The following is a 23,402-nucleotide window of genomic DNA, read 5'->3' as shown; positions in this document are numbered from 1 at the left end:
TCCTTCCCCCCCCACAGTGCCCCTTCTCCTCACAACCTCCCCTCTCCTCACATCCTCCTCCTCTCACAGTCCTCCCCTTCCCCTCACAGTCCTCTCCATCCTCACAGGGTCCCCTCCCCTCACAGCCCTCCATCTCCTCTTCTTCCCTCACAGTTCCCTTTTCCGTAACACTCCTCCTCTCCCCTCACAGTTTTCCCTTCCCCTCACAGCCCTCCATCCCTCCCCACAGCGCCCCTTCCCCTCACAACCTCCCCCCCCACCCTCCCTCCCCTCATGGCTTCTCCTCCCCTCACAGCCCTCCCCCTCCCCACAGGGTCCCCTCCCCTCCCAACCCTCCATCTCCTCCTCTTCCCTCACAGCTCTCTCTTCCCTCGCACTCCTCCATCTCCTCCCTTTCCCTCACAGCCCTCCTCTCCCCTCACACTCCTCCCTTCCCCTCACAGCTCTCCCTCCCTCTCCCCTCTCCCTCCCCCATCTTCCCTCCCCTCCCTCCCTCCCCTCCCCGCCCCCAGCCCCGCCCCCAGCCCCATGCCGCCCCGCACGCTCCCCTCCTCCGGTTGCGCATGCGCGGGGTGAGGCGGGAGGGGGGGAGCGGGACGCGGGGCGCGTCGGGCGCATGCGCAGCGGCTGGCAGGGGGCGGGCGGCGGGGCCGGGCCGGGCCGGGCCGTGCTCGCTGTGGTGTCGTCGCGCCAGCCCCAACGGCCCCGCGTCCCTCCGCCGCCGCCATGTCCTGCCCTCAGGAGCCGCGGCCCGGCAGCAACAACAACAACAACAGCCCAGGAAGCGAGCCGGGCCTCAACAGTGAGTGAGGGGTGTGTGTGGGGGGGGCGCTGAGGGGATGAGGGGATGCGGGGCCTCAGGGAGCCCGGGGTCTGGGGGGCTGAGGGGAGAGCTCGGGGTGTTGGGGGCTGAGGGGGGAGGGAGCTGAGGGGGAGCGGCCCCGGAGAGATGAGGGGGTTTGGGGTGGGAGGGGGGCGGTTGGGGAAATAGGGGAAGGGTTTGGGGTGGGAGGAGGGGGTTTGGGGTGGTAGGAGGGGATTTGGGGTAGTATGGGGGGGTTGGGGTGGCAGCAGGGGGATTGGGGTCGGAGGACAGGGTTTGGGGTTGTAGGGGCGGGTTTGGGGGCACAGGAGGAGATTTGGGGTCGTAGTAGTCGTTTTGGGGTCGGTGTTTTGGGGTCGTATGGAAGGTTTTGGAGACTCAGGAGGGGATTTGGGGTGTAGAGACAGGTTTGGGGGCGCAGGAGGTGTTTTGGGGGCGCAGGGGTGGGTTTGGGGGCACAGAATCCCAGAGTGGCCAAGGTGGGAAGGGATGCCTGGGGATCACCTAGTCCGACCCCCTGCCGAGCAGGATCACCTCGGGCAGGATGGCACCCAGGTGGGTTTCAGATATCTCCAGAGGAGGAGACCCCACAGCCTCTCTGGGCAGCCCGTCCCAGTGCTCTGCCCCCCTCACAGGAAAGAAGCGATCGCAGGGAGTAGCTTTGGGGTGGCGGGGGCAGGTTTTGGGGCGGCAGGGGCAGCTCTGGGGTCGCACCGAGTTTACCCAGCGGCTGGCAGTGGAGCTGGGGCTGCAGCAGGGCAGGGGGAGGAGCGTGCCTGTGGGAATGAGTTTATTCAGGGGCTGAGTCAATAGCACTGACGTGAGCTCCTTTCCTCTATATCCGGCATCGCTGTCAGCTGCTCTGCTGCATCCTTTTGTTCCCAGGGTGACACCGGCAGGGCACATCTATGGGGTTTCTCTGGGCTCTGGTGCTTTGGGCAGCTCCCTTTCACACGTCTGAAGCAGTCACTTCAGTGGGGCTGTTCATTTGCTCCCAGTTATTAAGGACGCCTCAGTTGGAGGGGTGGATAGATGGCGTGAACGGTTAGCTGTTGGCTTCGTGGTTTACAGCGAAGTCAAACCGACAACAAAATGCCTTGATTAATCTCCTGTGACTTGATGGGAATTAGGCTAGAGAAGAATAAACCCTGCCAGTGTGTTAAGGCTGTCATTGTGCCACGGTAACGTTGCACCTTGTGATAACGAGCACGCTTCACAACAAAACACTCACCTGAGTAAAACAGGCACTTACAGCGAGTTATTCAGGCCGGTTGGCACACTGAAACATCAATTTTCTGTCCTAAATTTACATCGTGCCTAGTGCCCAGCTCCGTGCTTTATTCTCAGTTTGTAAATCGCCGTCTTTGATCCTGTATTTTGATCTTTCCATCTTGTTTTCTGTCGGTGCGGGAGCTCGCTGTGTGGGACACGTAACCTGGGGGAAGGTAGGAGCGGCGAGGGGAGCGCGCTGAGCGCCTGGGCTGGGTCTGCCCACGGGGATCTTGCTGCTGGGTCAGCGCGTACGGGCTTAGCGAAATCAATGTGATTACTGGAGGTGGTGAGCACAAGGTATGAGAGGAAATATTCGGTCGGCTGCGCTTGGGGAACAAAACAAACGCCACCCATGGGCTCCGTGGGGGCTTAGCACTGCTTTCAGGCGGGCAGCAGCTCCACAATGCGCGGCGTTCCAGGGGCTTTTTCTGCCATTATATAAGCGCTGCAGTGACCCTTCTCAGGCTAATGAGTTCAGACACTTATTCATTTTGTTCTGCGTGCCGTCCGTGCGTGTTCGAGGCCTTCCATTCAGAGATCTCCCAGCGCTTGAACTGAAGGGCAGGAGACCTTTGGGTTCACGAGAAAATAAAAATAAAAACCCCAAACCCAACCTTGTGTGCTTTGGAAGCCCTAGGTGCTTCCTATGTTTTAATTATTATAAGGCTCTGTTACATATTGACAAAAAAGCAATCCCACCTTAGGCAGGAACTCATCCACCTCTGTCGTGGAGAACTTGTTAATAATTACAGTTTTGGGGATCTGAGCAGCTTTCTTTTTCTGTTAAAGGCACACTTTGTTGTAGAAGTGGTAGTTCTGAGTTTATTCAGACTGATCATGGCTCAGGCTTCTTGTGAGCTACTAGCTTGGAATATCTTTATTTCTACAATTTTATATGCAGAAAGTATTTTTAAACCATATTTTTATAAATAAATGCATAAAACTATATAAATATATGCAACATTTATCTGTTTTGTATCATATCTTTATTAAAATAGTCTTTCTACCCGCAAGTGAAATCTCAGACTGCATGGACAATCTGACAGCCTCTCTCCTGCACTTTCAGCTACTTTTGTTAGAATTTCCACCACTTAGGTAGAAGTGAACGTTGTAAGGTCACACTTCTGATTTATTTTCTTCCCAAAGCAGTTGGATTTCTGTGTTTAGGAGAAACCTGTGTGTGCAGGATGGCTGCGTGCCAGATGACAGCCTATTGATGCTGCAGTTTTGCAACAGGATTTAGGAGGACTTGCCTATTAACTGACTTAATGCTGCTGCATAAGACCTACTTAAATCCTGCTCCGGGACTTGTTTGTACGTGAGGAGTCCTGCGCCCGCATGGAGACCCGCTGACTTCATTAGGGTCTTGCCCAATTGCCTACACAAATGGGACTTTTTTTTTTTAAAAAAAAAAAAAAAAGACAAATGTGTAGCTGATACCCAACTTTATTTATGTTTTAGTAAGAAAATCTGCCTGAATATCTCAGAAAAGCAATTGTGGAAGTGGCTTTAGTGTTCAAAAATCTAAGTGTTTCTTAATGTTTTTCTTACTTAGACAACAAAAAAATTTCATTGTTTTTAGAGATGTCTGCCAGGAGAAAAAGAGGAAACATTTGGGGTGTGTATGGCAACTCCTTATGGAATTGCATACTTTTTGTTAACTAAAGACTTCGTGTTAAAAGGCTAATAGAAATACATATTTTTAAGCATTTTCTAGCAAAGACTAGTATTTAGTTGTTTTTTCTATTATGTAGATGATCTGAATGCTGTCTCACTAAATTTAGGAGAAATATTTCACCTTTTCACAGGTACCTTTTAAGCTTCTTCAAAATCCTTAAAATAAGAAAAACAGTAAGCGTGTAAAAAGGTTAATTTCTTTAATTTATAGTTAACTACAAAAAAATCATTCAGTATACATCCATTCCTAATGGAGTAGTGAGCATTACACCTTGGGCAAATAATTTTGGAGTGAAATACTGTTCCTGTAAGCAGGTTTGGGATTTTTTGTCTTTCCCAGAGTGTGTGGTACGTGATTTGGAAAGGGAGGAAAAAGCAAAGTGGGGAAGTTGAGTTAAACGCCCACCTGAGAACGCCCCGTGCTGCCGTATTTCCAGCTCGGCAGTAAAATGGGAGAGGTGTTGGAGCTGAGCGTTCTCCTGTGGGTGATTACCATAACGAACTTGGAGCTAGAGAAGGGCTGGGGCAGCTTCTCTCTTCTCTCCCTGCTTCGCTCCAGGTGCTGATCCCTCCAACCGGGGGCTGCCAACCCCTGGGGCTCGCCTGCTCCCGCTCACAAACCGGTTGTGATTCCCCTGGGAGGACGTAGCGTGTTTTCGCTCGGTGCCAGATGAGGCTTCCCCGCGTGTGTTTGGACTCATTAAAAGTGAGGTCAGATGGGGAACGTGCTGCTCGTCATGTAAACTACTGCCTGTCTCGTCGGGGCTCTTTGCTCACGGATAATTCGCCTCTTCTTCCTAGCGCGGCCGTCACGTGTGTTAGATAAAGGGCAGATTTTCTCAGTCCAGGGTAATCTTCGTGCACAAATAAAATCCCCACTGATGTTAAGGACCGTGGAGGGTTGGTAGCTGCAGCCAGTTCTGATCGCCTTCCCCAGGGCTTTCATCTGCCTGTGACTGCTGTTACAAGAAGTGCTCTCCTCACACATTTGCCCTGCGTTCTTCTCACGTTTTATCGCTCTGTTCTGTTCCAATATCAGGCGTCTTTGCAGTTCCAGAGCGTTAGGATTCCCAACAGATGCTCCCTGCTCCGGCATGGCTCTAGGAGAGCCTTCACCTTTCTGGCCCTGCCTTCGACCAGCAGCTGCCAGCTGCCTTTCTGCAGGTGCTGCCCCTCGCTGCACAGCTACAAGACAAACCTACCTTCCTCGCCAGGTTCTTGAAATGGTTGGAATTTGAAATGTAGACAGCAGCAATCAGCAGAAATCTGCAATAATACAGTTTCGTGCTGATTAGTCAAAGCAAAGGCTGCCTTTCCCAGCTGACGAGGATCTGGAAAGCCCAGTATGTGGTGCGGAGCTGGTGTGCTTGGCGTGATTGTAGGCAGGCTCTGTGCACGCCCTAAATTCCTTGTTTGTGAATGCAGCTTGGGGAAACCAGGCTCTAAACCACCGGGACTCCGAAGGGGATGATGCTTCCATGGCCATCAGCATAATGGCTTTGTTAGCAATCGATACTAAGGAGGAGCTCTGCTTGGGCTTCACAAAATCAAGCTGGAAATAGGTGAACACATCAGGGTGCACGCTCCTTCCCCTGTGACTGGGACAGTTCCCAGAGCCAAAATGTTGCTGTACAAACAAGTGGAGGCACAATACCAGATTCCACAGTCAGGAACTTGGTATTGAAATTCAGAACCTTTGCAAGTATTTAAAAAAAAAATAGTTTCACCTCTTGTTTTCATATCTTTAGGCTTTCTTGTTCTTAAATATCGTTACTTCTTTAGGAAAGGCATCAAAACTACAAGGAACTGGAAGCGTTCACTGTCAGACAGCCTAAGTTGAAGTCCCGAGGAGTCATGACACGAGTGAGGCCATTATCTGACCGATGATGAGAAATGTTGCACTGAAAACAGTGTGCTTTTGAGAAATGGGAGATCTTTCCCCTCCCTAATGATGGTTGTCCACCGGGAAGGCATTATTTCTGCTCCACATGCTGTGCCGCGTGGAACAGGACCGGCGTTTGTGCTGGGGAAGCTGCTGTGACCTTCCTGAGAGGGTGCAGGAACTTCTGAGATGGTGGAATTACGAGGCTGTGTTTCGTAACCTGCTGATGGTGTTTCAAGTTGTTTGTTGTGTTCGTGGCTCTTTTCTGATGATATATTTGAGGTGGTGGGGGCATCAAATGCAGAGTTACGTAGAAGGGTTATTAACACTCTGATTGATGAGCAGAAACAACGTTTAAAGCCCTCCTAGCTTCCCTAACGATATTGCATGGCAAAATGAAATGTCCGAAGGTCCTAACTGCAAATATTTTCCAACACAGAGCCTTAAAACATTGCTAAATGTCAGAATTTTGTAACACGGGTAAAGGCAGTGTGCAAGTGAAGCAGTAACTGCAGAAGGAAGTCTGTCGGCTGTTTGAGGCGCTCGGCGTGCTCCGATAAATGAAGGTTGGACGGTCAAATGGTGCTTGTTGTGCTCCTTAGAGAGAAGGCTGGAATTGCAGTCGGGTAGGGAACACATCTAAATATTTGGAGCAGAGAGAAGGGTGGGGATCTCTTTTATCTTTAGCCCTCAGGGCATTGGATAATAAGAATATTTCCAAAACATATGAATTAAAACATGTCCCTTCCCAACATGCTGGCAAATACCGTTTCTCCTGTAGTTTATCAGCACGTTAAATGGCAAACTGGAGCATGAGAGGCTTCGTCTAAATGCCAGGGAGCAATCTGGGGCTGCCAGGGGAGGCTGTGGGGTCTCTGGGGGGGTCTGCAGAGGCCGCCTGGGCAAGGCACCCCGCTCTGGGTGGCCCTGCTGCAGCCAGGGGTGCCTCCAGCCTCAGCCAGCCCGTGAAATTAATGTGAGGTCATGGAAAAAAAGAAAAATAAAAATACTCAACCTTAAGTACAGAGAATGTGAATTGTGTTAGCATCTCCTAAGTGACAAAAACATCTGCTCTCTTTTGTCCGATCTCAGCGCACACATGGGTATTTCATAGTTATTGAAAATAAATCCAGACCTCTGCCTGTTGACCAGGTAGGCTGCGTGGTCTTTGCTGGCTGAGGAAAGGAGGGGAAAAGAAGGGCCAAAAAAAGATGAACCGATGGCACGGGAATCAACTCAGTACATGTGAAGGTTCTGGTTTTCCCACAGTTCTTCACTTTGTGTTATTTGTAGTGAAATCTTTTCACCTAACAGCTGCAAGGTGGATGTTAGCGTGGTACTTGGGCTGTGCTGACCTTGAGCTTGTGCTGGTTGGAGTTGTGTGACCCAGCTCTGAAGGCTATAGCCGGGTAGGGTGGGTGGCAGACAGCACTGGAGAGAAGGCTGCTTTCCTATCAGGCCAGGGCAAGAAAGTAGAACAGGGACTGATTTTCTTATTTTTAAAATATTTTTGTGTTATATGATTTTTATACAACTAAATCAGGGGCTGGTTTGGAGATGAGGGCTGTTGGAAGTGCAGGAGAATATGAAACCGCAGGTGGGGGACTTGTATAGAAGGAGGGCTGGGGGGTGAAAACTTCATTGGAAAAGAAACGTAGAACAGGGAGGTGGAGTGATTGACGTAATGAAGTGATACCGGGAGGAGGGAAGCCTCAAACTAGGGAGAGAAAGAGAAATTTGGCCTGTCAAAGTATTAATGGTGGCACCAGGAGTAGCTGCAGTGGTAAGCAGCAGCCTCAGGTTTGGGGGCGTTCCTTCAGAGCCAGGAAGAAGCACGTCGCCTCGCCCTCAGCGTGTTTGTGAGCTCCTTCCCAGCACTGTATGTTATCTGAATTCGCCACGGTCCTGGGCCTTTTTGCTGCGTGTCATTGATAAACTTTAAGATGGGTTTTAGTTTCCCTGCTTTTGATGAAATGATGTCTGGCTGGCCCGACAGGTTCCTGGGTGGAGTTGCAGATGAACGGCAACGGCAATAGCAACGATAATGGCAACGGGAAGAACGGAGGCCTGGAACACGTCCCCTCGTCATCCTCCATCCACAATGGAGACATGGAAAAAATCCTTCTGGACGCCCAGCACGAATCAGGACAGAGCAGCTCCAGAGGTAGTTCCCACTGTGACAGGTAAAGAAACGTTTGCTGTCCTGCACACAACTCATTGCAGGTTTTCTCCTGTAGCTGTTAAATGAGGGGTAAAGTTTGTTCTCGGGTCAGGATTGTCATGCTTCAGCATGCTTGCTTTCTCTTGCCTATCAAACAAGTCATTTCCCTTGAAAAATAAGTCGTGTTTCAGAAAGGTAAGGGCTCCAGGAGCAGGGAGCTCACATCTGCACAGCAGTTAAATTTCTCGTTGTCATAAATCATACAGGGTATGAAATGCATTAATTTTTCTGGCACGTTAGTAATAATGTAATGTATGCATGCTTTATATTTAGCCAAGCGTAATAAAATGTATCACTGGACTTGGCAGAAGGATTTCTGGAATTTGTACGCCTTGCTTTCAATATCCTGCAGTTTTTTCATGTGCAGGCAAAATAATTTTGCCTAACAATATAACCCCATGAGACTCATGTGAGCATTATGATGTTCTTATTTGTTCATTATACCTTTCCCTCAAAGGTTTTGGGCCAGCTTTGGAGATCCGTGAGCGGTTTCTATATATAATTTTAGGTGTCCATCTGCTTATGCCTCCTTTGGATTTGCTAAATGACTGCTAACTGTCATGTCTACTGTGCAGCTTATATAAGTGGGTGATCAGAAATAAAAGCTATTTAAAATTAGTTAGGCCTGATTTAATTACTGACTGTAGTAGACAGTGCTTGAAAAGGATCCGTACATGTATTTCAAACAGAACTGTTTATTTTCTATTAAAATAACCATTTCTGTGTTGGTACGAAACTAACTGCCAGTAGTTTAGTAGTATTCAGTCCAACCAGGAGTGTTTGCTAGATATTTTTTTCTACTTTTTTTTCTCTTACTAGTAGAGAGGCTTTTTCCCCATTTTAAGTGAGTAAAGATAGAATGTATTCCTTTACTTAATTTTCCAGTTGTTAACTTGTTAACTTGTAGGTAATTCTTTTCCCCTTTTCATAGTTGAGGAAGCATGCAAGGAAGGGGAGATATTTCCTTTTTTTTTTTTTTTTTTTTTTTTTTTTTTCTAAACAAGAAGTTACACTGAAGTGTGGGGTTCTAGGTTCTTTTTGGTTACTTCTAACGTAGCTGCTTCTAATGAAAACTTAAATTACAAAGATGCCATTAGGAGTTGTAACGGGAGACCCATGCTGCTGCATCATACAGTATTTCACATTGTTCCTGACTTAAATTCTGCACTGTTTCCTTGGTTGACATAATCAGGTAATTAATTTCTTTTGAATAGATGACCAAATGTTTAATATTCACAATGAGGCTAACAAGCAGAATGCCTTCTTGCCAAGCATTAAGAGGTATTTTGATATGTAATGTTGCAGCTTGTATAGATATAAAGCTAATTTGCAATACTAGTAGCATTACCTAAAGCAAGGAAGGGATCTGCATCTTTTGTGTAGCTGTTGAAGTTTTGGGCAATGCTTATTTTTGCTTCTGTGGAATGGCAGTCAACACTGTTGAGACAGAGAGGATAATTCAAAAAAAAAAAAATGGAGAAGATAAGGTTTTTAAGGGCTCTTGGAAAACTTTGTTATTCTGGTGATTGTGACATGCAGAATTGTGTAGTCTGTTAGTCATCTGAGTAGTGCACAGAAGTGCATGTGGAAATGATTCAACTGAGATGCTATTTATGCTAATTGTTCTTTAGCTGACTGTGGTGTGACAAAAGTGACATAATGAAATCAATTTTTCTTTAGCCCTTCACCTCAAGATGATGGACAGATAACGTTTGATGTGGAAATGCACACAAGTAAAGACAGTAGTTCTCAGGTATTTTCTTCATTTACTCTCAAAATAAATTAAATTATTCATATTAAAGTTGTAAGTATTGTGTATAGATCATATTTGTATATAGGTCAATATTAGGAGTTCCTGAGGGGCAGAGCAACCTCTGTCACATTAGCAGGTCTTAAATCTTATATGTTTAACATATTTTTTATTCTGCCATGTAAAACTGCTGCTCTCTAGTAATTTTTTTTTTTTTTCATTCTCACTCTAAACTTGGCTGTTATGTGCTGTACAGCAAAACAAATTATTTAAATCTTATGTATTCAGAATTTGGAGGTGTTCTTTAGTCACTTGGGTAAGGCTGTTTACTAGTCTCGTGCTTTGTTCTTGCATATTTTTACCCCATCTTTTCCTTAATAAGAACTTCATGGAGTACTTCCCTGTAAATATGTGTAGTAAACTGCTTTTGTACATTCAAGCTTAGGCCAGTTTAACTAAATTACATTTTCTTCTAAGAGATTTGTTTTCAGAATAAAACTTTATTTAATAAAAACACCTCCCAGAACAATTATTTTTAACTGATTTATGAATTATTTTTAACAACCAGGCAGAGATTGTAAACTGTAGGCTGTATTAATTGCAATTTTGACTTGTAGAGATGAATAGCTTTGGAGGGAGGGAAAAACGAGGCTCCATCTCTAAAGCTGGGAGATGCCCTGGTTAGTAGCACCAATGTTATTGTTTACCACTCTGCTCCTGCTCTGTGTGTCAAACCTGTTTTGGCTTTGGAACTGTTTATATTCCTGCACAAGATTTCAGGGTGTTTGGTGTATTGATGTATGGATCAATCAGCTCACATGACAGTGAGTAATCCTCATCGTGCAAACTGAGAGACTAATGCTGAACTCTTAGCTTGGCAATTTACTGGAATTTGCTGCCTTCAGCACTATAAATAAAAAGCAATCCTGGACGAGTGAAACCTTGCATTTAATTTTGTCTAAGAGCAGTGGGCCTGTTGCACTTGTGCCCTACAGTGAGCTAGCCATGTGAAGGTGTTGGTTAGATCTGCCGTCGCTGTTTTTTTGGATTGGATTGCTTCTGTTTTTGGTCTGATTCCCACTTCAATGTAAGTGGTGCATCTTAATTTACTAAAGGTCACTCAGGAAATTGTTTTAACTCTGAAGAAGAGTTTGTACCAAAGTCATCTTGTGCTAGCCAAGGAAATGGCATTCTCTGGCCTTTTTAGCAGATTTATTTTTTTCTAATTCTGGTATCTAATGATGTAATGTTGACTCCTTGGGTCAAGAGAGTTGCACTGAGTGCTTGGCTTTCCCTGCTGCTTCTGGGACGCACCCAGTAGAAGCCACTAGTTGCATGTAATCCAAATTTCAAATAACGCCTTCAAAGAACTTCCTAATATTGTTTTGGAAACATTTTTATTTGGCTTTGTGCTTTACCTACATGCTGTATGCTTTTGATTAAATGCCATCAAATCAAAGTTTTTCATGTTCCTAAAAACTTTATTTAATGCATCAAGCTGGTTTGCTACGATTAGGATTAACATCACCACCACCCCTCCCCACAAAAAAAAGCCAACAACACAACCACAAACCAACTTCCTACTACGTTGAGGTCCTGGCTATAATAACCAAATTAGTGATATCCTGACCTCTGCAGATCCTCCTTTTAGCATAAAATCTCTTCTAAATCATTGGTAGTCCAAGAACGCTTGCTTGTTTATCAGGTGCCGCCATTTGGTGCTTATCATTTTACTGCTGCTGTTGTTGTTCTCAATTTAACACCATGAGGAGGAGCCAACTGACTGTTACAAGGCTTGTCCAATGTGTATTTTCAGTCTGAAGAAGAAGCAGTAGAAGGAGAGAAAGAGTTGGAAGTCTTGAAGAAAAGTGCTGACTGGGTGTCAGACTGGTCGAGTAGGCCTGAAAACATTCCTCCCAAGTGAGTTATTTTTTTAATGGATATTCCTTTGTGTGAAAGAAGAATCACGAGTCTCACTTACAGGCAATTACTCTGGCTGTCCAAATAATATCATCTAGGAAAAAAGACATAATTTCTTTGGGGAGTCTACAAAAAGTCAAAATGAAGTTTGAGAACCATAATAGCATCAAAATTACCTTTTACTGAAAGTAATAGAAATCCACAGCAAGTTGATTACAAGGTTTCTTTACAACATTGCAATTACTGGGAGAGTTGGGCACTCGGAGCTGGGATTCATGGGATTTAGTTTGGGCTTATGAATGGAATAGTGTTGAGCAAGTGTCATAAATTCTCTGTACCTTTTTTTCTTTCTATGTAAAATATGTAATGTTCATCCACGGAAGGGGAAACGTTGAGCTCCTTGAATGCAAAGCATTTTTGTTAAAATAGAGGATGCTGTCTATATCTGGCAGACTTCTGTATCTCTGTTTGGAACAAAAAATGAGGCTCTTGCTAACAAATCACATCCTGAAATTCCCTCTCTCGGACCTACCTCTCTCTTCAGCTACTGCTCCCTTTGTCTCTATACTGTCTGTGTAAGTGGTCTCTCCACAATACCTCCTATTATTCTCTTTGATCCCTTACTCCGTGTAAAGGATCTCTTGCTTTGATCTCTAGCTCTTTGTACTTTAAAAAAAAAAATAAAGTTCCTACAGAGATCATTTGTGTGCAAAAAAAAAAAAAAAAAAAAAAAAGAAAAAACACCAAAAAAATTGTGTTAATTTTTCTCTCCTCCCTCTCTTCTTTCAGGGAATTTCATTTCAGACATCCTAAACGTTCAGTGTCTTTAAGTATGAGAAAAAGTGGAGCAATGAAAAAAGGTGGCATTTTCTCTGCAGAATTTCTTAAGGTTTTCATTCCATCTCTGTTCATATCTCACGTTTTGGCTTTGGGACTAGGGTAAGTATTAACGTAATTCTCACTTCAACTTTTGCATCTGGCTTTGCTTTTCTGCTTTACTTGAATGTCAGGTGCTTGCTGAAAAGGGCTTTGTCTAGAATAACTAGAGTATTGTTGCACCTTGCTCAAGAAACTATGGTGCTTTCTTTTCCTTGAAATGCAGGAAAACTTTGCAGCACTTTGAATACTTAGATATCTGAAATACTGGATGTATCTTGGGAGATCAGCTGCTGCTCTGCTCAGCAATCTTTTCAGTGCCTGTGTAATCTGATGTAATCTCTCAGCTTGCTTAAGTTCTAACTTTATGTTTATCTGTCATAATCTGCAAAGGGGGCAGAGGCGTGTACTCAAAATATGTTTTTACTTAGCTTCATGTTTGTTTCTGGGGTGGGATTCGTGCGTCTCTAAGCTTCTGTAAACTATCGAGAGAATTAGGAGGATAGAATATATGAAAGTGTATTGTACAACACTTGTACTATTGCAAAATTGTACCTTTCTGCAGTGCATTAGATGTTGCCTGGATGTATTTGGTAAAAGTCAGTGTTGTGTAGATCCTCAGCAGCATTTTAAAGCTCATCTCTTCCTTCTATTGGCAATACTTTGTTTTGCAATAATAATCTGAGTGTTGCTCAGCTGTTCAAGAGCCTCCTGTGTCAGGTACTCTATGGACAACACAGCTTTCAGGCTGGGGTTTTCAGATGAGCTTGGGACTGGAAGGAACCTGTTTTCACCTAGTGTAGCTAACATCAGTCCTTCTAGGCTTGTCTGAAAATCTCAGAATGAGTAATTTTACAAAACGAGAAGTGAAGTCTATGGAAGAATCCGATCAAGCTTGAAAGACAGATCCCAGTAGCTAGGTGCATGAGGACTGTGTCAAAGCCAGGGAGTATTTCTGTGAAATACGCTATGCCTTATACTTTCTATTTCAGCATCTACATTGGGAAACGACTGACCACACCTTCAGCCAGCACTTATTGAAAGATGGAGTGCAAAACCTGGAAATCCACGTGACCTGTGAAGGTGTTTCTGTCTCATTTAGTACATTTGACTTGAGACCATTTTAAGCATGACCCTGACTTCACCCTTTCTTTACATATCCAGGTTTTTGCTAACTCTGGAATTGAGTATTGTGTTGGAACTCTGTTGAGGTGTTTCGCTATCCACATTCTTTTCCTCTCTCTTCCCATTCCCTTGCCTCTTGGCCTGCAAGACACGTCAGAGTTGCTGAACGGAGTTTACAACTGTCTATATGTTGCAAGGGCTTCTCTCAATGCAAAATGCCACCAGCAAGTTTTAATTTTCTCGGTGATGCTGTTGCCTCCTTAGTGCAACCTGACTTAAATTGCAGTTGTGCATGGTATGTTGACTGTATTCTAGTGATAAAACTAAGTATCTTTGAGGAAAATTACTGATTGGAGTGAAATTGACTTTTGTTTTGGAAAAACAAACTGGTTGTGAAACAAACTAAGAAATTACTGGCAATAAAAAATAGTTAAATCAGCTTCTGGGGGAATTTATTTGACCCCCCTTACATTGGCTAACATGATTCAATTTGCAGGAGGCAAAGACTGCGTAAATTTTGAACTAGGATAACTTATTCCATCAGCGTATTTTAATATTAGATAATTGTTGTAATCTTGTCTTTTCTATGAAGTCAGCTCCTTATTCCTTGTAGGAAACCTGTCTGATGCCTAGAAGATATTAGAAAAAATTGCATTGTTTGCATGTGAAGAAGCTTTTCTTTTCCTTACCTGTTTTCTTAAGGGAAAATTTTAAATGTGAATTTTTCCTTTTAAACGTAGTTTAAAATTAAGGAAAAACCCAACAGCTGTAGGTGTATTTAGACTCTTGTATAAAAGGATATGATTCTGTTTGTTGTGGAACCATTTACAATTATGATCATAGGGCAGTTTCGGAAGGTAAAGCGTTTGACCTATCTCTAAGGGGGACAATCTTGCAGGTGCGTAAAGATTCAGAAGTTGTAAAGCTCTGAAATGTCTTCTGCAAATGAGTTTTCAATATTCCTCTCATTGTTTACTGTACAATCTCCTCTGGGGATACATGGAATCTGAAAGTCACTCGTGATGTCTCATGTTAGCTAGACTTCTCACTAACGTCGTTGAACTTTTATCTTAGGGAACATTAAGCCTTGTCCTCCTTCAGTGACACTTCTTTTCAAAATGTGAAGCTTTAGTACCAAATTGTTACAAAGCATCGGGACGTTCATGTCCTTAAATAGATTTTATTGGATTTCAGAACATGTAGCATGACTCTGAAGGATAGAATACTCCTTTTTTTATATATATATGAATATATAAAAAAAAACCTATGGTATAGACTTTAATACTAAGTATTTAGGGAACCAATGCTAATTTTAAGACTAGCAAAATCTCACTTAAATGAAAACTTTAGGAGGCTGACTTGTAGAAAACTTTAAGCAAATGCAGTCAGCTAGTTGGAAGAGAACAGCTACCTGTGATTGTTTGCTTGCAGCAGATTTTAGAAAGTTGAATATTTGATATAGCAGTGATCGCTTGAAACAGTTGATACGTAGAAGCTAAATCCCAACCGAGATTTGGTTTAAAAGAGCTTAGGTAGCTCCCAGGAAGTAAAAAAGCTAAGCATAAATCCACTGCTAAACCGTATTTATTTTGATTCTCTACTTCTGAATGCTGTTAGAGAACGCTTTCAGGGTAAAAGAGCAGTCTAACAATTCTGGTGAAGACATCTGCTTTTTTCTTGTAGCTGTCGATGCTCGTGGCACTCGAGTGGCCTACCACTGGGTATTTGTTTCAAGGGTGGATGCTGGGTTTCGCCCAAAGGTGGGGGAGAGAGGGGGGACGTGGTGAGGGTGTTTTAGATCAAGTACATCACTTTACAGTCCTGAAAAACTGAGCGGACAGGGGAAAGGCTGAAACACTTTCAGTTCTAATTACAGCACCTTGTTTTGTACGGAAATTGGAATAGTGGGAAAATAGATTTTTACCGAGTAGGGAGAACTTATTCATCAACAAAAAACACCCCTTTGTAAAATAAAAGAGGATAATTCTTCAGAATATCTAATAGCTAATCTTGCAAGCTTGTGGCTAGAGTATCAACATAGTTTGTAATATTTGAAGGAGCCATGAAGAAAAATTGTAAAGACTGCAGCCGAGGAACGGATATGTGATCACGGTAACTTGCTGTGATACGATGCAGTATTTATTGATACCTGCTATAAGCTTTGGAGGAAAGTCTACAACTTTGAGTTTTACAATGAACAGAAACAGATTGTATAATTTGAAAAGGGGTTTCAACTATTGATAGTTGAGGTTTTGTTAAGATAAATGTTGTTTAAAAAGCTTTATACCTGTTTACAGTTTTGGAAAAAAAATGCAGGCTTCATTTTTCTTACATACAGTGAAAACTGGCCTACGATATTTGTAAATAGGATCAAGAAAAAAATGCATAAACTCGCACATTAAAAATGCAGCAGGCTAACTTAACTGCAGTAAATACATATTTACTTACTGTTTTAAAAAGTGAAAGCTGAAGATTATTAGAAACTCAAATTTTTTAATTGACATTTATTGAAATATTGGAGTTAACTGAGCCAAAGTGATTATGCATTCTTCATAAATTAGTTAGCACTTTGTAACATTATATACAGTTTACAGTACATGTATAAGTTGTAGCTTATAAACATTTTGTGCCATTAAAGCTCTCACAAAACTGGTTGTCTCAAATTACTTCATCCTGCGCCTTTCTTTCTCTTCATTTAACAGGACTGCTTTGTAAAATGCTTAATGAAACTTGTATTCTGGGTTACACGAACATCGAAGCTGCTGCTTATAGACTGGAATAATTTTTTTTAAAGATTGCTTTTTCTTTTTTGAACAACTTGAGGTTATCAGCTTCGTTTTCTAAAGCACTTAATAAAAATTGTTCTGTTGTCACACCATACACCTGCGCCCCTCCCTCCAGCACCTTGTCAAGGAAAACTTCTAAAGCAAAGTAAGGTGGCGGCATATGAAATGTGAAGTCAAGTTGATAAGATTTTCTATAATTAGTCATCTCTACTGTACTCCTTGTATTTCTCTGCTTTTTCCTCATTCTGTTAAATTTGCAGATTAAAGAATAGGGGATGTAAGCCAGTTGGTAATTTGCCTCCAGGTTGTCGGTTCAAGCAGTGTTTGCTTTGAGAAGTATCATGTTGGAGGAGTGAAAAACTGTGAAATGTCATCATTCTGATGCTCTTACTGCTGGTTTTATTTAGCTATTATTTTTTCCTATGTTTTTAATGTAAAAATCCAGAGTTCTTGTAAAATGAGCTTGTTTTTTTTTTGTTTGTTTGTTTTTTTGAGAGAGAGGAACGTGATTTATAAAGTTATAAATCCTACCTTAAGAAAGCTTAGATTTTGTGAACTTGCGTTGAAATTTGGGCTTGAGGTTTTGAATTGCCAGTACTTCGTAACTGCTCTGTGGAGCAGGTTTGTGGTGTGTTTTTTTTTGAGCAGATTGTTCCTCTGCAGCCGAATGAGATAAAGACTCATTTAGGAAGTATTGGAGGGGAAAAAAAAATTATCACACCCTTCAAAACTTGATTTGTTGTAACGATGTTTTGCAAAAGAATAAATCCGGGATAATCCTGCATAAAGCAGCAGTATCTGCACGAAGATTTTTTTCTGTTACAAATCACATTTAGATGAAGTTTCAGAGGACTCTCTTAGTTTTACTATTCCCTTTGAGTTTCTTTTCATTTTGGTGCAAGAATGTTCAAGCAAGGACTGACTGAGCTTGTATATTTAGTTATGAGTGGCATGGTGATATTATCTGTTGAACTAAAAGAAATACAGCTGGACAAGTTAGCCGTGTAGCCTCTTGGTTCTCTGTAATCAGCCTCAAGAAGCATGTTTTATGTTACGTTCTGGGAAAGTTACCTTCTATGCTAACTTTCTACAAAGAGCTTAGGGATTTAGCAAGTTAGCTGCTCACATGAGAGCAACATGGGATGCTGAGTCCTAGTTCCACTCCGTTTTCATGATTAGCTGTATGCATATAAAAGACTAGGAGTAACTTTGAATTCTGTGCTTTATGAAAAAGTTATATATTAAAATGTACTTTATACATTTCCACGTGTGAATGTACATAGAAAACTTCTGTCTAGTAAGGAAATCCTTGCTCTGTGCAAGTGTTTGTAGGAGCTTTGGCTTGTATTTGAGTTGGATATGAGTTCTCCTTTTTGGTTTGGGTCTTGAAAAGTAAATAAAATGCTAGGGCTCTTAACCCTATAGTTCCTTCATCGCTTTTAAAACAAAGCTAATGCTTTAGATACTCCTGGATAAATCTCTCTGCATGCACCAAGTGTCCACATGAAAAAGAAAAAGCTAAATTAATTTCCGTTTATGAAATGACTCCGTGTCCTGCGCTGCATGGCAGCTGCCTCAGCCCGACGTGGTGCAGTGCTCACAGCGAGATTGGTCCTGACATTAGGGGGAGAGCGAGTGGTGCTTTTCCATTAAGGAAAGTAAACAGGACTTAACTTTTTGAGCTGCTGCCAGAGGACTGAGGAATATGGAAACACGTTTCTATTGTCCCTAACGCTTTTAGATAAGATTGTGGAGTTTTACAGAGACTTTTTTTTTCATTGGTACCGTTTGTTTAACTTGCAGTTTGGTGTCTAGAGAGAAATTAATGAATCTTAAGGGCAGAAAATCCCAAGAGTGCTTATTCTGGTACATACAATAAAGGGAAAAGATGGTTTAAGTTCTGTTATAAGGAGGATGTATAATTTAGGCTACAGAAGGATGCATATACTGCAAAGATTGCAGCGTACGAAGCACTGGATCTCCCAGTCAGTTCAGTTATTACAGCCTTTACCTTGAACCTTACTTTGGACTGAGGTTTCAGTTCCAGCCATCAAATCCTTGTCTACTTTTCCCTGGTAGGCTCTCAGGTGCGTACTCTGTATAGACCGTGTCTGATCTCCTGAGTAAGTTTTAATGCAAATCTCTGTTTCAAGACAACTTTTGTATGGGAAATTTCACAGTCATCTCCTACTGAGTTGTAACAAGCATCTAAATACATGGTGAGAGCCGGTCATTTGTCTGTGACTGAGATAAAAGCGATGTGTAATATCCTCAGTAAAATTTGCGCTGAGTCCTACCAAGGTGCTAGCGTGACGACGTGCCCGAACAGAGCAGCGAGGATTCCTTTACGAAGATGTGACGGCATCAGCGCAGCGATTGTGGCAGACTGCTCCTGCTGAAGATGGATTTTCACAAAGCCTGCGAGAGGAATACAGAAACACCCCAGGTAACTTCATCTGGGAGTTGGCAGCTGTTCATCCTGTTCCCTTTTTGGAACTTGCATCCTTCGTTTAACGTCTTCCATCTTTCTGTGAAAATGTGCAGGATTTTAATGGTTAAATACTAACATTTGGAAGCTTGTAGAATCTTATTTGTTACCCCTCCTTGCTGAAAAATGCCTTCCTTCTTTGCTGAAGTGCTTATTTCTCCCCTCTTCTTTACCAAAAAGTACCGTTTTTACTTCAAAAATGCTACGTGTGCTTCTGACCGAGCAAAATCTAAAAAGCTGCATTGTTCTTGCTTGCTTCTGTTCACAAAATATCTGCAATGTGATTGTCCTTCAGGCTGTGTGAAGTGTTTTTTGGGGGGACTGTTCTGTGTTCCGACACCAGCTAGCGCAGTATTTCTCCTCCTGCAGCTTACCTTTTATTGAAAACCTTTATGCTCTTCCATTATTTGCTTGTAAAACCACTTGTAAAACCACTTGGTGCTTCTGGCGTCACCTTGCCTCACTGTGCTCCTTTCCTACGGTGTGCCCAGCCTTGATGGCTGCTCCTTCTGCTTCCTTCCTTCATTTTGTGTCCTTGAGCTGCTGATCCTTTCCCCTCGAGCACTGTGAGCAAACACAGAGCACACACCTATTCCACGAAGAGCTTCGGTTACTGCGACAAAGCAGTGCCTTGGTCGTGGTTTTGGGTTTCACGAGACCCCCAGTTTTTTCAGGTGGGTATCTGTAGGTTTTGCATGGCTTCACCTCTTGCACTGTTAATTTTTAGTTGATCTGGTAGAGCCCAGAAGGGTGTTGAAGAGACGCTGTGCTGCTGCTACCTCAAAGGGAGCAGGTCGTAAAGAAAGTCTGTCTCTGTCATGGCTGTAAGAAAGGGTGATGAGAGCTTAATAAGTAAGCTAAATTGGGTTTAAGCTCTGAGCTGAAGATGATCTTGTGGACTTCGCTGCCTGAGAAGTCCTCCTGAAGGCCTGAAAAATGCTCCCTGACGGTCGTTCACTTCCAGTAGTGCTGGATAAAAAGAAATTGCTTGCACCTCTAGAGTTCACATAAAACGGGACTGTCAGGATTAAGTCATTATTTCTGACTGCTTGTTGTGGCAGATGAGATGGGGAGAAGGAAAGCTGGCAGTGTGTCAGTTTTAAAGACTGGTGTAGCTGTTGTTGAATCGAGCAGGCACTTACAGAAGTACCGGTTGTCTGCTCTGTGGCCTGGTTTGGGTTTGGAGAGGTCCGTGATCCAAAATCCCTGTCTGACTGGGGTCGTAGTGCTCAAATATTTTTGTGGTAAGCATGACAAAAATCTGTCGGTGCTGCTGAGTGACTTGGGCTAAAATCTGTGTGTTTAGGGGTACAGCAGTGAAGCATCTCAGTGCTGGGCACACTGCAAGCCTCGCTTTGCAGCACTGCAGCTCGCCCTGAGCTGGTGCTGGGCTTGGCTTCTGTGTGCTATGAAATTGCTCTTGACTGCTTGAATCAACTGATTATAGCCAGGGACAATCATAACGCAGCCCTGACTTTAAATCCCCTGCTGTCTCTTCATAAGCTTGCAGCCATGGCTGGAGATGAGTTGCTTTTAGTGTATTTGGGACAAAAATACTCGAGACTGCCAGCTGAGCGGTGTCACAGCAAGGAGTTAAACATTCGGTTACTTAGAGAAGGAAGTGTCTTCCACTCAAACTGCTAACCACGACCATAAATTTCCAGAAGTAAGCTCTTATCTGAGCCGTTGCCAAAAGCCTAATGCTCAGAAATGGGTTTTCAGTGTGCAAGTGAACATGCGTTTGTGTGTGCTGGAGTGGGGAACGGGGAGGAGGAGGTGTGGCCAGCTGAGCATCAGCAACGAGCGAGCTCTCCGCCAGCACTGCAGCTTTTTCCTATAGGCTTCCCGGCTAGGTGAGAGCTCGGGACTGAGGGAGAAGGCTCCCCAATTGGCTGCAAACGTGGTGGCACGATACATGATGTCACCCTGATGTCACCCCGCATCCTCTCCTGGTGCTCCGCGGCTTTGGGCAGGAGCGCGGTGGCAGCGCCGTGCTGCGAGGTGCTGAGTCCTTCCCTTCTGCTAAAGCAGGAGTCGTTCATAAATCATTCCCGTTCCACTTAGGGCTGGGCAGGGCAGAGCTAATGTGGAATTAGTACGGGGGGGATTAGGTTTTAGTGGTTCTGCGCAAGAGTTATGGTTTTCTGAGGAGTAAGCAAAGAGCTGCAGGAAATACTTACCGTGATGGATGCTGGAGGAGGGCGCAGACAAATGCGCTGCTGCTGACAGCGTGGTGGTAATCGTGAGCTTTTACAAGGGATAATCAGATGAGTGAAACAGACAGAGGAGAAAAAGCACGATGGAAGAGACTTCCCTGCCAGCCTGTCTCTCTCAGCCTTCTGACTCAGGTCTTGTGATACGGAACTCCACAAACATAGGAAGTCTTTTTTGCCTCAAAGCGCTTGTTTGTTGCCCCAAAGCTCTTGTTTGTTGTTCCTGCAGCACACACCTCGCTGAGCACGAAGATGTGTGTGCAGAATTGACACACCCCCTGAAAGCCAGAGCAGCAGAAGCCAGCCAGTTTCCCCATTTACGCCTCTTCCTTACCAGTTTATTTACCCCTGTGGTGAATTTGACCGGATTTTTTTAATGTTGTATATTTACAGTTTGCCCTCCCAGTGCTGAGGATTTTGTTTTGTTTGGGATTGGGCTAGGAATGTGTCTTGTAGGTTTGTTTCTCAGGGTGGGAACTTAAAGGAACAGCCTTTATGCCACTGACTTAATAATGGCTCTAGCAAAGTCTTTGTGACTCGCTCCTCGTCTGTGAAGTGGAAATATTAACCTGCTGTAGAAAAAGTATTAATGGCTTCATTTGAAAGCAAAGGATTTCTATAATCCTTTTGTGGAAAGATCTCATATACCAGTGATGATTTTCCCGCATTCTTAACCAGTGTAAATGAGTTTAGTGTCAATAAATTGTATTCTGATCTGTGCTCTCTAACCTGTTCTCGTTGGATTAGTTTTGGAAATAGATTATTTGGTATTTCTGCCTTTGCTTATAAGGGCAGAGCTGATGGCCCATGAAGTGAATACTAAATTTATATTCTAGTAGAAGAATATTCCCAGGAGAGTCAAATTTGTTTGGAATTGGGTGATTTTGGTGGGCTATTTTTATGGTCAGTTTTGTAATGGAGCAGTGAGATGATGCTGTTTAACCTTACTGGTTTGAACTGGTCTAGCATGTTGGTGTGCTGTCCGTGAGGGTACTTTAGATCTCGATTTTTTTATAGTGTGATATGAGAACTTCATATGTGTGTATGGTGCTGTGTGATCGGAGTCATACAAACTTCACCATAGATTTTAGGATCTCAGAAGCTGAAAACGTATTGCTTGTTTTATGCAATTGATAAATAGCATTTGATAAATAGATGCAGAGCCTCGTTGGAGAGCAGTGGGCTCTGAGGGCGTATGGATATCCAAGTATTTGGGCGAGCTGAGCTGGGGGATCATGGCAAACTGTCCTCTGAGCTGTGCTGCACCTCCAGACGTGCTCGTACATCAAGTAGGTGACACGAAGCGGGGTGCCTGGTGCTGTCACGTTACGATTCTTTCTCTGGCAGTGCACACACAGCCTGTTGTGTTCCCTGTTCCCCGCCGTTATCAGCAAAGAAATCCACATTGTTCTGGAGGCAGAATCCAGCGGTCTTCCCAGACCTCCTACGGAGAGCGATGAAAACCTCATTGGTAAGCCCGAGATGCTTTTATCACATGTGCTGGGGCAGTGAGCCAGAAACTTAATGATGATCTCTAGAGGTTAGGCAGAGCAATTAGAATATTGGTCGGATAGAATAATTTAAACCACCTAAAGGCTCTTCTCCAACGCACCACTGAATCTCTTCTTCTTTTGACTTTGAGGCACGGGGCTTGAGTAAGCTTCAAATGCATTACGCACCAGTGGTTTCTTCCGTGGAACTGATTTATGTTCCATCATCAGCCGCTTCTTCCTTTTGCTCAAGTTTTTATGTCTTTTGGTCAAGTTCCTTGAAGTTATCTGAATCTATTGGATTTTATCACGTCTGCCAGTTTGCCAGCAGCCTGGAGCACCGGCTTGCAGGTGGGTGAGCTGTCCCGTGTAGGGCGTTTTGCTGGGGCCTCTGGGCACTGCGTTAGGGTTGTAGCAACCCATATTCTGCCCTGCCTCATCCTTCTCTGCGAGTCGTAGATTTCAGCAGGGTGAAGCCAAGGCTTATTTTCTGCATAATGACCGCATGAAATTCAAGCAGGTTTAATGCATCGGCCGTACTGATACGAGCTGTGGGTCAAGTTCCCCACCTACAGACCATCTTTTGTGGGACACGAGAGCTGCCCAGACCTTGCACCAGGGCTCTGTTCCGAAGCAAACCTCGCTCAGAGCTCTTGCGAGGCAAATGCAAAGCTCCTCTCCGGTGCTGTGACCTCCTGGGCGGCTCTGAGTTGCCATGGCCACGCGGCATATTAGCGGCAGAGCCCGAGTCAAAGCTGGGCTCAGTCTTTCCGCTGGCCTCAGCAGGCTTCAGAGTGAGGGATGGAGCATCAGAGGCACGGCTGATGGCTCCTCCTTCTGTCTTGTTACAGCAATCAGCGTTCCCCAAACCCAAGCGAA

The 23,402-nt window shown here is 43.9% G+C and overlaps 1 protein-coding gene across 1 annotated transcript; it reads left to right on the top strand.

Annotated features, from left to right (window-relative positions):
* Nucleotides 1–639: 639 nt before the first annotated feature.
* BNIP3L (BCL2 interacting protein 3 like) lies at nt 640–16,195 on the top strand. The gene is made up of 6 exons (XM_084499423.1): nt 640–802; nt 7,651–7,837; nt 9,556–9,628; nt 11,442–11,545; nt 12,335–12,484; nt 13,414–16,195. The coding sequence occupies exons 1-6, from the start codon at nt 727–729 to the stop codon at nt 13,460–13,462; spliced, it is 639 nt and encodes a 212-aa protein (XP_084355549.1). The 5' UTR covers nt 640–726; the 3' UTR covers nt 13,463–16,195.
* Nucleotides 16,196–23,402: the final 7,207 nt, after the last annotated feature.

The sequence above is a fragment of the Aythya ferina genome, assembly GCF_964211825.1.
Source record: "Aythya ferina genome assembly, chromosome: 27".
In the NCBI taxonomy this organism is placed as follows: Eukaryota; Metazoa; Chordata; class Aves; order Anseriformes; family Anatidae; genus Aythya; species Aythya ferina.
The sequence above is the reverse complement of the archived record's forward strand: the minus strand, read 5'-3'. Positions and strand labels throughout refer to the sequence as shown.

What these genes read in the sequence shown, in the direction of transcription:
- BNIP3L (XM_084499423.1), top strand. Translation starts at nt 727, where the DNA reads ATGTCCTGCCCTCAGGAGCCGCGGCCCGGCAGCAACAACAACAACAAC. An exon ending in AAGCGAGCCGGGCCTCAACA is followed by an intron (nt 803 to 7,650) that starts GTGAGTGAGGGG and finishes CTGGCCCGACAG; the next exon opens with GTTCCTGGGTGGAGTTGCAG. An exon ending in GGTAGTTCCCACTGTGACAG is followed by an intron (nt 7,838 to 9,555) that starts GTAAAGAAACGT and finishes ATTTTTCTTTAG; the next exon opens with CCCTTCACCTCAAGATGATG.